This window comes from Sebastes fasciatus, chromosome 3 (assembly GCF_043250625.1).
Source record: "Sebastes fasciatus isolate fSebFas1 chromosome 3, fSebFas1.pri, whole genome shotgun sequence".
NCBI classification, from domain to species: Eukaryota; Metazoa; Chordata; class Actinopteri; order Perciformes; family Sebastidae; genus Sebastes; species Sebastes fasciatus.
The window spans coordinates 12334770-12350816 of record NC_133797.1 but is presented as its reverse complement, the minus strand read 5'-3'; the positions used below and the strand labels follow the sequence as shown (position 1 = coordinate 12350816).

General features: G+C 43.3%; 1 protein-coding gene across 3 annotated transcripts in view; it reads right to left on the bottom strand.

The window, feature by feature from the left end:
* Positions 1 to 16047, bottom strand: part of ldb1b (LIM-domain binding 1b) — a 34320-nt gene that overhangs the window by 16160 nt on the left and 2113 nt on the right. The window contains exons 1-2 of one of the 3 annotated variants that reach the window (XM_074629005.1): positions 12420 to 12528; positions 11945 to 12117 (exon numbers count right to left, since the gene is read on the bottom strand). In XM_074629005.1, the coding sequence (XP_074485106.1) occupies positions 11945 to 11972 (28 nt within the window). In that variant the 5' untranslated portion in view covers positions 11973 to 12117; positions 12420 to 12528. Of the gene's footprint in view, positions 1 to 3364; positions 3518 to 11944; positions 12118 to 12419; positions 12529 to 16047 lie in introns of those variants that run through there. The other 2 variants (XM_074629004.1, XM_074629003.1) reach the window with 2 other exon arrangements.

The following is a 16047-nucleotide window of genomic DNA, read 5'->3' as shown; positions in this document are numbered from 1 at the left end:
CTTTAATATATCACTTAAGGATGACTGGGACATTTTTGACAGGTGATCCCGTATCAATATTGAAAAATGCTTTCCTTTCAAACAGGGAAGTGCTCTCCCTCGCCTCAATTATTTAGGGACGCTGCAGCCACCAGCATGAGCGTGGTTCTGATTTATACACTACCCATGTACACCGCGAGTGAAAACACAATGTTTCATTAATGATTTATTCACAAATTAAGCTGCTCTTGGGAGCCGCTCTGTGGACACAGTTAACAGGCTTTCACAGAGGCTGCTGTGCATCTGAACACCGGCGCTGATAGCTAATACAACATAATTTAACATTATTTTGGTTCAAGTTGAATTATTTTTGAGAGGCACAATTTTAAAGGGATAGTTTGTGTGTTTTGAAGTGGGGTTGTATGAGGTACTTATAGTCAGTGTATTACCTACAGTAGATGACGGTCAGCACGTCCTCAGTTTGGAGAAACAGACAGGAGCACCGGCGCTGGAGCAAAGCAATACAGTGCTGTGGACGGGGAGGGCAGAAAAACTTATTCTAACCACCTAAAAGAAAGACTCACCTACAACAAATCAATATCCATTTAAGTGCACGCTATATTTAGAATATATTTCCGACGTCAAACTGAATTGAAAGTGAAATGTACCTTTACTGCTTTGAAGAGAGCATAGATAAGTTTCCCTTTCAGTTCAGTTCCCCATCGGAAAGGAAAGGAAAGGGCTGTCTGACGGCAAGATAACAGATATTGTTTCTTTAAGGTGGCTAAAATTAGTTTTTCTGCGTTCCCCGTCCACAGCAGTACATTGCTTTGCTCCGGTGCCGGGAACTCCTGTCTGTTTCTCCAAACTGGGGGGGTGCCGACCGTCATCTACTGTAGCTAATACACTGACTATGGATAAGTAACTCAAAACACCCCAAACTATCCCTTTAAACTAATGTGACCCATAGATAAAGGGTGTACTGTAACAACTTTTAAAAATTTATTTTATAGATGAGTGCTCAGATTAATTTCAGTTTGCAGGGTGCATTTCAAGGTGTTACAGTAGACACATTATTGTAAGCATTACATATTGGATTTTTTTCCCCCACATACTTTACTGCAAAAGTGCAAATTGCATTTCCAATTGCCTACAATTTGTATATATTCTTTGCTTGAAAAGAAAAAAAGCTGAGACATTTTAATTAAAGCAAATACTTCAGCTGTATTAACGCAATATGATCAATGGAATGACACTGATTTGAATTATCATCCATGTAATTATTTAATCCATCAGTCAAACATCCATTTCCACCCCTATTATGTCACTCCTATATTCGCAATGACTACTCCTCTCTCTACTGTTTAATTATGGGTCTCAAACCATTTTCTCCATCGTCTGTGATATTCTGACATATCTGAGACCTGGTGAAGCCAGGTAGAATGATTTTTACTTGTATGTTTTCTAGGGCATTCAACCTTAACGCAATAATAACGCGTTAATGCAAAATAATTTTCGCGCCACTAGTTTCTTTAATGTATTAACGCAATTGATGTTACGGAGGTTGTAGCAGGCTCAGTTTCAAAGCTAGAAACTACAAACCTAAGAACTTCATCGGTGCATACCATGTCACACTAGCCTGTCGTGAAGGAGGCTAAATAGCGTTTCAAACTTACGCTACATTTTGGCAAGGAAAAACTGGCATGGCCATTTCCAAAGAGGTCCTTTGACCTCTGACCTCAAGAGGTGAATGAAAATGGGTTCTATGTGTACCCACGAGTCTCCCCTTTACAGACATGCCCACTTTATGATAATCACATGCAGTTTGGGGCAAGTCATAGTCAAGTCAGCACACTGACACACTGACAGCTGTTGTTGTCTGTTGGGCTGCAGTTTGCCATGTTATGATTTGAGCATGCTAAATGCAGTACCTGTGAGGGTTTCTGTACAAAAGATTTGTCATTGTTTTGTGTTGTTAATTGATTTCCAATAATAAATATAAACATACATTTGCATAAAGCAGCATATTTGACTATTGACTAATTGGATATTTCCACTCACATATTGATAAGAGTATTAAATACTTGACAAATCTCCATTTAAGGTACTTAAAGGTAATTTTTCTTTTATAACTAAGTCTGATCACTTTCTGCTTTTTCATAGCAGAGGCTGTCGCTTTATTTCTGAAATATTTGCAGATCTTTTCTGTCTGGACATAGAGTCTCAGAACATAACTCCCTGACAAAATGAAGACGCCAACTCAAATGCAGACCTCTTTTTCAGACTCCCGTGTTGGAAGAAATCTTGAGTATGGTGAAGACCAGTGTCTCCCGGAACCAGACATGTAGAGAGGATAAGCTGCTCTGAGGCCCGTCTCTCACCCGACCAGCAACAAAGATGCTCGGGCTGAGTTTATGTATATTGGTTTGACCATGGTAAGCTTGTGACATGAGCACTTCACAGCTCGCGAGGCTCCTGTCAGTCTTTTGGCAGCATCTTTGTGTGTCTAGTACCAGGGGGAGGTGTAGTCAGCAGTAGCTTAGAGTGTCTGCTGTGGGTGACTTATGTGGATTTGCCTATCTTACATTCGCTGGCCCCTGTAGCCATGGCAACATGAGCAGTCAATGCTGTCACAACCGGAGCGAAGCTAAGAACCATCCATGGAAATGGACACACAAGGGTTAATCCTGTGTGTGTGTGTCTCCAAAGCTTGCCCATTGAAATGGTACATGACGGGGTTAATCCTCACTGCATGTTGTGTGTGTGTGTGTGTGTGTGTGTTTGGGGGGGGTGGGGGTGATGGAGAAGAGGTGGGGGTGGGAGGTGTGTCAGGATAAGGCTTGAAGGGCTTACACACACCGTCTCTTTCGCTCTCAGGCATAGGGCAGGTCTTATCTTCAACCAGCACCCCAAGTCTCACATACACACACTCACACAAACACACACAAACACACACACACACTGCTGCCTAACCTTCAATTCACCAGCTAGCCTCATTTCCCAACATGCAGTCACACATTCACACCTAAAGCTATAAATCCATGTACAATAAGTGATTAAAGCTGGAGCGTGCGGTGGCTGAATAAACTCCCTGAAGTGCCCGGTGTGATGTTTTCACTAAGCTTACACTTAAAACCTACAAGTGCAACTTGTTTAATTCACCTTTGTCAAAGTCAAAGTCCAAAAACAAGAAAGTGGAGAAGGGGGCCAAACTCGTACAGCGTTTCTCCCAACACCAACAAACCAAGAGATACGTCAAGAAAAACAATAAGACATTTTCTTCTGCAGCTGTTTTGATTTGTTTGACCTGAGGGTTTTTTTGTTTGTTGCTGAATCAGCTATGAGAAAGACAACAAGGAAAAAGGTCAGAAAGAGAGAGACTTACCTCCCTCAGTTTCAAGCTGTTCTGACATCGCCATTTTGTCACCCACAAATGCACTTTCACAGCTACATACTGATCTAACTCAAAAGACTTGGTCTCTGTTTTCATGCCTCTCCCTCTCTCTGATATCTCCCATGTCCAGACTGTCAGGCTCAGGGGCACAAGGAGGGGGGGGGGGAGGATGGGAGGATGCCTACAGTGTGTATGTGTGTGTGCGAGTGTCAGCGGGTGTGTACATGTGTGCGCTCTCACGCACGTGTCGCCTGTGTATGTGCAAATGTGTGCAGCCTGCCACTTCCACTCACCAGTCAACAGGAAACTAAACGGCGCACACACATCTGCCAGAGTTGTGATAACAACCGTCCCAGTCCTCCTCCCTTCAACACCGCCTTAAACACTGACCTGGGGACAGTCTCGTGTCGGTATGAGTTGAAGACACAGCCCTTGTTAAACTGATCCCAGTTCAAAGAGTTTTTGTTGTTTCCTCAAACAGGAATAAAAACAAACCCACTTCATAGATTACACTACATTTCTCTCCCTGAGCGTAACGCCAAAGCTGTGCGGTTTCATGGCATTTTACCACTTCGTAGTAAGAACGTCGGACACGCTGTAAACACATCAATAGCACAGGTAGTCCCGTTGCTTTATGTGGAAGCTAGTTAAAATGTCTCTGGGGCTCTTTTTTCAGTGGTCACTGTGTGCCAGATTTTATACACTTGGCAGCTCACGCTCCTTTACTCTTTTATTGGATCAGATGGAGTGACAGAGATCTATCGGTCTGATTCAGCTCTGGTAAAAAGATCCAAAGGACAAGCTGCCACTTTTTTTTTGCGAGCTTTAGATCAAACCGTCTGTGAGTCAGAAAACCCAACACTTATCTGCAGTGGAAGGCTACTTTATAGTTTTATTCCACTACATGTCAAAGGCAATATTGTAGGCTACTTTTATACTCAACTGCATTTATCTGACTTCTTTTTCTGATTCAGGTTTTGTATACAAAACATATAATGACTTAAATATGACTAAAACTCGGTGCACTGTTACAGATTAAACACTCAAACAATGTATAAATGAATTGAGATTATCTTCCCTCGGCCAATTTACAACATAAAAATGCTACTTACACATTACACATTTCAATTAATGGTAGTGTTGGGCAATATGACGACATATACTGCAATAACTACATTCATAGTCAAGTCAAAAAAATTGTTTTAACATATTAATTGTTTTATGCTGTAGCAATGTATAATTTCAAAAGGAAACCAAACTGTCAAAGCGAGAGAGCCAAATCCAGTTGAAGCTAGTTAGTGAGATAGCAACAGCTAGCAGATACAGATACATTTGCTCTCACCCCTACCCCCTATGTTTCCTGACTTTGATCAAAGAACGTATATTGATAAGAAGTGAAAGTCAGTTGTTCTTTCTATTGCAACATCAGCGCCCAGCAGCAATACGCTTCTGCCATTTTGAACTGAAAGTAACTACCGGACGCCAGTGAAACATCTGCCTACAAAAGAGCCGTACAAAAGTAAAACTAAATTATTTCTATTCTATTTTCATAATTTTAATGTCTCTACCAACATGTCCCGTGTTTAACAATAAAACTATTATAAATATGCATACTATTATAACTAATTACTTACTTACTTATTTATTAAACTTGTTGGCCCGGCTGCTTCCTAGAGGAGCGTAAAGTGAAGGATGGACATAAATGGAAGTTAGAAAAATCCAGCACACAGATTTTGAGAGAAATCTCAAACTTTTTCATGTCAAGGATCCAAAATTGATGTCCAATAGACCACAGACCATGGATGTATAAGAGGTTGTTCCCATTGTGTCCTGTGCTTGTCCGGCGTGTAAGTAAATAGCCTACACCTACATTAAATTATGTTTATGTCATGCTGCTAGCACTACTAGCTACTGGCCGATAGCCGGTTGTTTGGGAACAGAGACGTTAATACATCCACCACGGTACAGGCTTACAGCATACAGATAATAAAAGTGATGAATTACAGCCAATATATCCATTATTACAGCCACACACAGCTACCTGTAGCAGGAAGATGGCAGAACCGGATATGTTATATGAACCCGTGGGTCTGATGCATGATCTTATTATGCCAAAGAAAATAACTCTGAATTTGGTTATTAGTTAATTTTACAACTTTAAGGGCATAATGATTTAAATAAGGGCTATTTAAGTGTTCATGCTAGGAGACTGATTTACCTAAAAATGTATCCTCTGATTTACAGACGTCTCTTTATACATTAATGGCTATGGAATCAAAATTAGCCTGAAATTAAATGTACTCTGGACTGATATCGCCACAATCATTGAACATTCATTAATTATTACGTTTTTAACATTAGAAATTCATTTTTCGCTGATATGTACAGTTTCTTTAGCAACTTAAACAAAGTTCATGATATCTTTTTTGGGGTCACCACTTTTTAAATGAACCTAAAAAATTAAAGAAATCTCCCCAACCTGCCATATACAAACGCAATTTGCTGTGTTTCTGTTTCTGTTCATGAAACATTTCCATTTGGTGGAAATTATGGGAGCCCCATACCTGGCTTGTACATAAGGAGAATCAGCTGGTCAAACAGCACCTGATGTCTACAGGTAACTTCAGTCTGAAAAAGCTTTGATTATCATAGCAAAGATCATTCTCCCTGCTTGTTTTGTTTTGTCATTACTGTTCAAAACAGCCATTATAATTGAAAGTTATTCCTACATACTCATAGTCCGAGATAACTGCTTTATGGCAATATTGATTTTTACATGATTTTTGCATTAATGTTAAGAAGTACCTTCATGTTTTTAATTCTCTGGATTCGCTAAACACAGACATTTCAATCTGGTTATTTTATCCATAAACGTTTCTCAATTTATTTTGCAGAAACTTTACTGTGTACATATAAAGTACCACGATAGAGGATTTTCTCCTTATCGCCTACCCCTGGTTAAAATAAAAATTAGAGCTGTCAGGCAAATCCCTTTTAACGCCACTAATTTCTTTAACACATTAACACAACTTGCGTTTTTTTGGTTGTATCAGGCTCAGTTTTAAAGCTAGACTGAAGATACTGGCATCATATGAAACTAGAAAGGGTGTTGGCTAAATAACGCTCCAAACTTATGCTAAATTTAAACAAGGAAAAACTGGCATGGCCATTTTCAAAGGGGTCCCTTGACCTCTGACCTTTGACTTCCAGATATGTGAATGTAAATGGGTTCTATGGGTACCCACAAGTCCCCCCTTTACAGACATCCCCACTTTATGATAATCACATGCAGTTTGGGTCAAGTCATAGTCAAGTCAGCACACTGACACACTGACAGCTGTTGTTGCCTGTTGGGCTGCAGTTTGCCATGTTATGATTTGAGCATATTTGTTATGCTAAATGCAGTACCTGTGAGGGTTTCTAGACAATATTTGTCATTGTTTTGTGTTGTTAATTGATTTCCAATAATAAATATATACATACATCTGCATAAAGCAAGCATATTTGCCCATTCCCATGTTGATAAGAGTATTGAATACTTGAGAAATCTGCCTTTTCCTTTTGAACAGATACATAAGGTGTGATTAACTATGGACAATCATGCAATTAAATATTTGAATTGATTAACAGCCCTAATATACAATATATATAACAAAACACTCATGGGGGCAATTTCTTTTTTGCATAATGACTACTTATACTTTTTATACTTAATTGAAGAACTTGTACTTCTAATGTAATTTGACATTGTTGTATTAACTTGAGTAAAACAGAGTACTTCTTTCAGCAATTGTTATTGATGCAGCTCTTTTGCAAGAGCAAATAAAAGCACAACAACTTCACATAAAAGAACAATAATCAAAGCTGTTATGCAAATGAGCTTCATAAGTGAAACTGTATGCAAATGATGCTGTTATGCTGCACAAAGTGATCAGTCTCTGTTTGATTTGCAGTCAGGACTCCATGCATCATTACAGTGGGGGGGGGAGAAATTAGAAGTGACCTACAATCAGAGGCTGTCCTTTGACGGCAGCTCCCTCTTGTGGCTGCTGTGATCCAGTGTGTTTGTTTTCATGCTGTCCTACAGTATTCTCGCTGGCTGGGTGAATTCCCTCCTCAGTATTTCCTCTGGCAGGAGAACACAGACACACTGCAACAAGGGAACTTCAGCAGTGAGCGCGTCACATGTCAGTACAGGCCAATAGGTGGAGGGATTAAAGCAGGGAAAAAGGCTCTAATGTGAGCCAGTTTGTCATTAAGATATATCATCTGTGTTTCATCAGAAATGTTTCACAAAAAGAGCATACTATAGCAACTTAATGATGTGCATTATCAGCCATCATCCTCAGTTTTCTCCCCTCACACTGGCATTTCGCAGGTGGCTTAGCCTTTAAGAGTGTGTGTGTGTGTGTGTGTGAGTGTCAGATGTGTGTGTGGCGGCGGCGGCTGGTGTCAGCTGACAGCTGTGTGAAGGGAGATGACAGTGCCCTGATGCTGCGTTCTCTGTTCTCTGGGAGCCATTTTGTCTGTCTCTGATCTCAGAGTCAGGTCTGCCCCCCCCCACACCACCCCCCCTCAGCCAATCACGTCACTGCTCAGCCTTGCAGAAAACATAGAAACAGTCTGATCTCTCTCTCTCTCTCTGTCTCACCCTGTCTCCCTCCCACCCACTCTTCCTCCTGCGCTCCTACGGTGCTCATCTCCCACTTGCCTCTCTTTTCTTGGCTCTTCTGCTCTTTGCCTCCCCCCCCTCTCCTCCTCCACCTCCTCCTCCTCCTCCACGTCACCTCTCGTCTCTCCTTTTTCTTTTTCTTGCCACCCTCCCTCCTCTTCCTCCTCCTCTACCTCTCTCTTAATCCACATTTCTCCTCAGTATCTGCTCACTCCCTCTCTCTCTCTCTCTCTCTCTCTCTCTCTCTCTTCCCCTCCGTCACACCCTCCTCCTCCTCCTCCTCCTCCTCCTCTTCAGGCTCTCTTGTTGTGCAACCCGTTTCCAAACAGCTCAGCCTTTGTGCGTTTTTGTCTGTTGCCATTTCAGCCGGGCTGCAGTCTTTACTCATTTTCCTCCAATCAGGGACACCATGTGACTCTCTGCATGAGAGGGCACAGTCCCTTCCCCCTTCTCTCCTCCCTCTCTCTCTCTCCTCCCTCCTTACCCCCCTCTCCCCTCCCTTCATCTAGCCAGCCAGCCAGCCAGCCAGCCAGCCAACATACGTTAGCAATCATGGGAGTCAAAGAGAAGGAGGGAGCAAGGGGAGGGGTGGGGGGGGGGCATGGGAAGGAAGGATGAAGGTATATACACGCTGTATAGTGAGATAGTGTGATAGGATAGACTCCGATAGAGGTAAAGGAGCAGGGGGTGAGGGGAGGGGGTGTAATGTAAGGTCTGGGTGGGTCAACGCAGAGTCTGATTGACCACAAAGCACAAAACATCTGTACTGTAGCTGCAGAGAGCATGTAACTTCTTCTCCGGGATGTAGCGCAGCTCGGAGCACATCCCCACACACACACTGCTCCACTGTTTATGTCATCCACATGTTGGGGCACATGCTGCATGCACGTACGTCCACACACACACTCTGAGCCCACACAAGAAGGGGAGGATCCTTCAGTGTCGAACACGGCTCTGGAATGTAAACAAGAGAGAACGAGAGGGGGAACGACTACACAGAGACTTTGTAGTTTTATATTCTATTCTGTTTTCTATCATCATCTAGCATCTCTCGACCTTCTCTGAGTGGTCATAAAGAAAGTGGGGAGGCATAAGTGTGCAAATCCACTGTATAAGGGTCAAGACTTGGGTTCATTTAAAGTGTGAATGGAGGGATTGTTCCATATTTGGAGGCAGTGTTTACATTGGTTTTTAGTTACGTCATGTAGGTGAAGCTTTACTCACCAAACAGATTGTTTCAGGCCTCCAGGTTTGTATGATAGAATATAAATGAATACTTGTTGCAAAAGTATAAACATGACTTGTGTTGCCTTTTTTAAAGTTACAGACTTGTTAAGACTCATTTCCAAATAAGATGGGGAAAGCAGCTGTGCTCTCCTTGAAAGAGTTGAAAAGAAATCTTGAGGAAAATAAAGGGGAGAATCCTTAAAGCAGACAAGACTGAGGCGAAAAGAAAGGGGGAACACCAGAGAGAGAACAATATAAGAGAGCAAAAGTGGAGCGCACAAGAGTGCGGTCATAACGTCTTTTTGGAAATTTCCATGACCACGTTGATTAAGTATGCAATCTGACCGCAAGATAGCTAAGGCCTGGTTCTAAACAAACGCTCCCGCCTCTGCTGTGCTGGCTTGTTTAACGGCTGAGGTGGCAGCGTTTGCCTTCATAGCACGGGGCGCTGCGCAGAGATTGAAAACGCACGCGCTCACAGACACACACGAAAACTCTCAACGTGTACGTGCAGTCACATTTAACACGGGTGCGCCAAGTTTCCCTGCGCCACATTGTGTGTTCAAGACAAATTGTCATCTCGAGAGTTTGTCCTTGCTGATACCTAATCCGTCTGGTTTGATCACAGAGCCAATATTTCTCTTTTTGTCTACATTTCTACTCCAATCGTGTGCCATTCCATCATCCACTCATCCATCCTTCTTCATGCAACCGTAGAGGCCAGGATGGAGTTGGCATTGTCTCTTAATTTGCTTTCCTAAACTTTCCGCCTTTGAAATAATCTGTCAGCAAAAGAGTTTCCAAACCGCAAAAAACATGGGACCAGTTAGTGTTTCCATCTTTCTAATGATTAAAGTCGAAACTGGCAACAGCTAAGGAATCTGATACTGGATGCGTGGTTGGCTAAATTTCTGTATCCACATCCCGGCTGTTTGAGGGTTGACCACAGCGGCCACTGTGGCCTGGTAGGCAGCAGAGAGGAGGCCACGTCAGGGTGATACAGCACACCACACACACACACACACACAACTCTATACTTCCTCCTCCTCTCCTGCTGCTGCTGTATATCGTGAGCTTCTGAGTACATCTATCATTATTATGAATACATTTTCAGCTATAGGATTATATTTCATGTCCTACACGTCCTATCAGGAGTGCAACATAAATTGCTGCAATGCTTAATATATTGCCTGAGGCTCAGCGGCGCAGGGTTTATTTCTAGACCTTGATTCCTCTTTTTTCCTTTCCTCCTCTGTCTGATTAAAGCTAATAAAATGAGAAGAATTATCTGTTTGCTGTCAGGCGCTCGACACCCAAACGCAACAGTTCGGGGACCGCAGGGAGTTCCTCGGCCTTCGCAGGCAGCAAACAAGTCGCGCACCTCTCAATACGGTGGTCTAATATGACGGATATTACTCCCCGCAGGTCGCTCTCTGTGGCTCGGCTCCCAGAAGCCCCGGGGCTGTTACTCAACTTTAACCAATTTTATTAAAAAATAGTGACAAGCAAACCTCTGACTGCAGAGTTGTTTTGTTCATCATGTTGCCGATTTTGCTTTTAAGTTCAAATGAAACCGTTGGTCGTCTGTCTGATTCCCAGCAGCAGGTCAAGAGAGGACAGAGGAGAAGCAGATGTGATTGAAAGCAGCAGCAATAAACAAATGGTGATGCTAGTGATCGTAACATGTGAGACAGTACTTCTACCTCTCAAGGATGCACTTGCCGACCTTCCATGAACTCAGGAAGAAAGGACTTCTGGGTAAAAGAGGATGGAAAATAACAAGGCCATTATACAACAATGAGAGTAGGAGTTTAATCTTTAGGGATGCTAAAACTGACTTCACAGCCAAACAGACGTGGTGATGCTGCATTTTTTATGTCGATGAGAAAAACTGCTGTTAAATCTGAATGAGGAGTATCTGACAGTATCGCCCTCTTAACGCGTCCTAAATGATATACTCCTCTGCGTGAAATATTCATTAATAGCTCATGTGGGAAGAGGGGCAGAATCAATCATGCAAGCCTTTGATCTGAGCTCGTGACCTTTGCCCTTTAAATGTCACACTTTGATCCTTCTTTTTTCTCTCTCTTCTGGTATCTCCGCACGAGGGGCCAGTCAGTTTTTCACACTGCGGAGAAGTGAGTGCAACATCTGTGCCGACTTTAAAAAGAGCTCTGTTGTCCAACAGTCAGAAATCAGCAGCAAGAAGAAGCAACAAGAACAAAAACAAACTGGCCGAGGAAGAGAAGAAGAAGAAGAAGTAGCATTAGTGGTGCCATAGCAACAACTTCATGCCCAGATGTTTGCACCGCCAAAAAATATCTTTTTTCTCCAAACTAATCAACAAACAGTAAAAAAGCACTCTGTTGTCAGACGGAAGAAACAGACTACATGTTGATCCATCTATTCTAGTATTTTCTTTGCTCTCCATCCTCTCAGCTTCACAGAGGGCGACCTCCCATGAGCCTTTGCACACAGAACCCCAGGGCCCCGGGGCACCTCTCTCCCTGCCCATCTCTGCCCCAGTCACGCCACGGCAGCGGCTGCACTCACCAACCCAAATACAACAACAAACAACAACGACCAGAAAAAGTCAGCGGCTGGCAACAGCAGCAGCAGCACCAGCAGCGGGGCTGTCGTTAACGGCAACCATCACCACGGCAGCTACTTACCGGGACACGCGCAGCCGCCCACGGACATCTTCTCACATGTCTGGTATGAATCCGATCAGAATGATGGTGGTGGTTCCGTTATCCCCGCTCTCTTCCTCTCTCTTCTCCTCCTCTCTCTCACCAGTCACTGCTGCCGCCACTGAGGCTGCTCACATGAGCGTCTGTTATCCCCACTGTTCACACACACACATACACACACACACGCACACACACACACGCACGCACATACACACACATACACCACCAGGGAGCAAAGAGAGGGAGGGAGAGAGGGAGGGAGGGAGGGAGGAGAGAGTGACGACGAGGGAGGAAAAGAGAGAAAGAGGGGAAGAAGAGGTTAAAAAAAGAGCACAAAGGATCGGATTCTCTCAGTTGTAGCTGTGAATCACACCGTGTATGTATGTGTGTGTGTGTGTGTGTGTGTGTGTGTTATAGAGTGAGAAGGATTCTGTTCCTGCCTCTGCTCTGCCCTCACCCTCATCAGCCCTGCAAATTACAGCTCAGGTGGGAGGAGAGAGGGAGAAAGAGAGGAAGAGAAAGGGAGGGAACAAGAGGCTGAGTGCTCGAGAGTGTGTGTGTGTGTGTGTGTGTGTGTGTGTGTGTGTGTGTGTGTTGTAGAGCGAGAGAGGTAGCGCAAGAGAGAAAGAGAGAGAGTGGACTGTCAAAGTGACCTGAGAGGCAGATTTGAGAGAATAACAACCATGTGATGTGGGTCCTTTTTTTTCTCCTTTAAATATGTAGAGGCTGTTTTTCACCGCTGCTGCTGCTACAATGACACACACACATACAACACACACACACACAGTCACAAACACACACGCGCACACACACATACACACACACACACATGATCGTACACGTACAGAAGTGCACACATGAAGGTTTAAATGATCTTCAGGAAATCTGGCTGTGCATTTGTGTGTGTGTGTGTGTGTGTGTGTGTGTGTGTGTGTGTGTGTGTGTGTGTGTGTGTGTGTGTGTGCTGCAGCCGTCTGAGTGGCTTGTTACCATCCAGCGAAGGTCTAGGCTACATGGCAGGGAGGGCAGGGAAAAGGGGGAGGAAAAGGGAGGAGGAGAGAGGAGGGGGCGACTGACGTGCCTCGGCTCTCTCGCTGTCGTCTCCCTTTCTCACCCATTCACTCTCTCGCTCCGTTAGTCTTTCTGTCTGCAGTATGCCACACAGTGTTGCTCTCTCGCCTCACTCATCTTCCTGTCTACTGGGCCATTTATCTCTTCTGCCCCCCCTCTCCTCCCTCCTCGCCGTCTCTCTCTTTCCTTATTACTCTTTCTTCCGTTCCACCTTTCCCTCCCACTGTCTTCATCGCACTCTAATCTGTCTTCTATCACTATGTCATGTGTCTTTCTCTGTTAGACGCACAAGTTTGTGTGTGAGAAAGAGAGAGTCACCAGCTGACTGAAGTGCTCCTTCATTGCCATCAACATGGACACTGTAGTAGTTCATTTTGACTATAAATACTCACTATAACCTACCAAATGTGTATTAATCCACCGCTGAAAAATAGTCCCCAATAAATGCACTATTTACACCTTTTTGAGTAACATTTGCTGAAAGCTGCAGTACCCAGCTGTTTAAATAGCTTTTTTTAAGGCTGTCAAAGTTATTGCAATAATAATGTGTTAACGCACATTTGTTTTAACGCCACTAATTTCTTTAATGCATTAACGCAACTTGCGATTTTTCGGTTGTAGCGGGCTCAGTTTTAAAGCTAGAGTGAAGATACTGGCATGAAACTAGAAAACATAAGGAATCAATTTGTACCATGTCATACCAACTTGTTGGGAAGGAGCTTAAATAACGCTCCAAACTTGCGCTAAATGTTGGCGAGGAAAAAACTGGCATGGACATTTTCTAAGGGGTCCCTTGACCTCTGACCTCTAGATATGTGAATGTAAATCGGTTCTATGGGTACCTACGAGTCTCCCCTTTACAGACATGCCCACTTTATGATAATCACATGCAGTTTGGGGCAAGTCATAGTCAAGTCAGCACACTGACACACTGACAGCTGTTGTTGACGGTTCCAATAATAAATACATACATACATTTGCATAAAGCAAGCACATTTGCCCACTCCCATGTTGATAAGAGTATTAAATACTTGACAAATCTCCCTTTAAGTTACATTTTGAACAGATAAAAGGCGATTAATCACGATTAACTATGGACAATCATGCGATTAATAGCAGTTAAATATTTTAATCGATTGACAGCCCTAGTTTTTTTTAAAACTTTACATTTTCATTAGAAATTGGCTTGGAGCTGAGAGCCACAGACAGGAAGTCAGAAATTATTGAGAGACGAGCTGACGCATCGTTTGTTTTGGTCTTCTCGTGGGATTTGTTGACAATAAGAAAATATTGAATATTTACAGCTTTATCCTTTAAACTAGAGGGTCCCAACCTGGGGGACGGGAGCCCTGAAAGGGGTCGAAAGAAAAAACTGAGGAGTCATGAGATGATAGAAGGAATAGTTCATCATTTTGGGAAATACTAGATATGTTTGGTTAAATAGATGTGTTGGATTTTGTTACCTTTGGTGAGAGCCAGGCTAGAGGTTTCCTTCTGTTTCCAGTCTTTATGCTAAACTAAGTTAACCAGCTGCTGGTTGAAGCTTCATATTTAACGTACAGACATGAGAGTGGCATTGTACTTCTCATCTTACGCTGAAAACACACCAGAGCAGCGGCCAAGTACAGCCTGTGACGAGCTGCCATGCAATGTCTATGGAAAGCTGCAGCGGCCGTTTTGATCCTGCAGTGAAGTGCGGCCAGAGAGTACCCACAGCTAATCAGTTAACAGAGTCCCGTGATTCCTGTGACATGTTGACTTATGTTACAAAGAATTTCTTCCCACCTGAAGCACATGAACATGCCTCCCGGCTGCAGAAACATTTAATTATTGCGGCGAGCCCCTGCCTGGTGTGTTTTCGGCTTAAATTTTTTTTTCTTTTTCAGACTTTTCTGTCATCATCGATCTGCTATTTCCTTGTGAAATACTGCAGAGTTTCAACCCTTCAGCCTTCTAAAAAGGTTTCAAATAAAATCTGAAATGGGAAAATCATTCTTAACCTATACTGTATGACAACCGGTCACAAGTAGACATTGGTTCATTTTAAGGTCAAAAAGGTCGTTGACCTCTGCTTCAAACAACACATACAGAATACTCTATATACAAACACTGCTCATTCAGGGATTTTCAAATATTCAAACCATTTCAAAGGTCATGACCCCAACTGAGCCCACAGCACACATACTCACACCTCAAGAGACTGCATGCATATACATTACAGCACACACACATGCACAAAGCTCAGACAGAGAGCTAAATGTAGGATTATATAAATATACTGTTGACATTCTGCGCTGTTTCCCTCCAAAATGACATCACAGACTTTTGTTAAATCAGGTTCTTTCTTTACGTGCAAGTCTACATAGATCGCCTCCTCCACATATTTCTACTTCCCTTTTTTAAGACACTTGCTCTTTGTCTCCCTCCCTCTCTCTCTTCCTCACCCTCTGTCTCATTAGGCAGTATCTCATTTTGAGGAGGAGAGTGTTAAGCCAATCAGAGAGGGGAAGAAAGAGCAGAGGAAGGAGGGAGACGGAGAGAGGAGAGAGACGGAGAGGTTGCAGGAGGAAGAGGGCAGAGAGGAAGAGAGAGAGAGACAGACGGAGGAAAAGAGAGGGCGATGAATGGATGGATGGATGGATGGATGGATGGATGGATGGATGGATGGATGGATGGATGGATGGATGGATGGATGGATGGATGGATGGATGGATGGATGGATGGATGGATGGAGGGAGAAAGAGAGAATAAATAGCTCTGGCGCACTCGTCCCCCATTACCCCGGGAGGGCACTGTCGCCATGGCAATGTGGCAGAAAAAGGATAGCACAAGCATGATGAGCTTTTACACACACACACACACACACACACACGTTTACAAATGAAAACTGTGATTCACACATACATCTGTCCACATTAACAGTTTCATACAGACAGTTTTGACAAGTTCATACTTTCAAGCGGATGTGTGCACAAAGCACACCGTCTTACACCTTACCATACTTATATAGACAC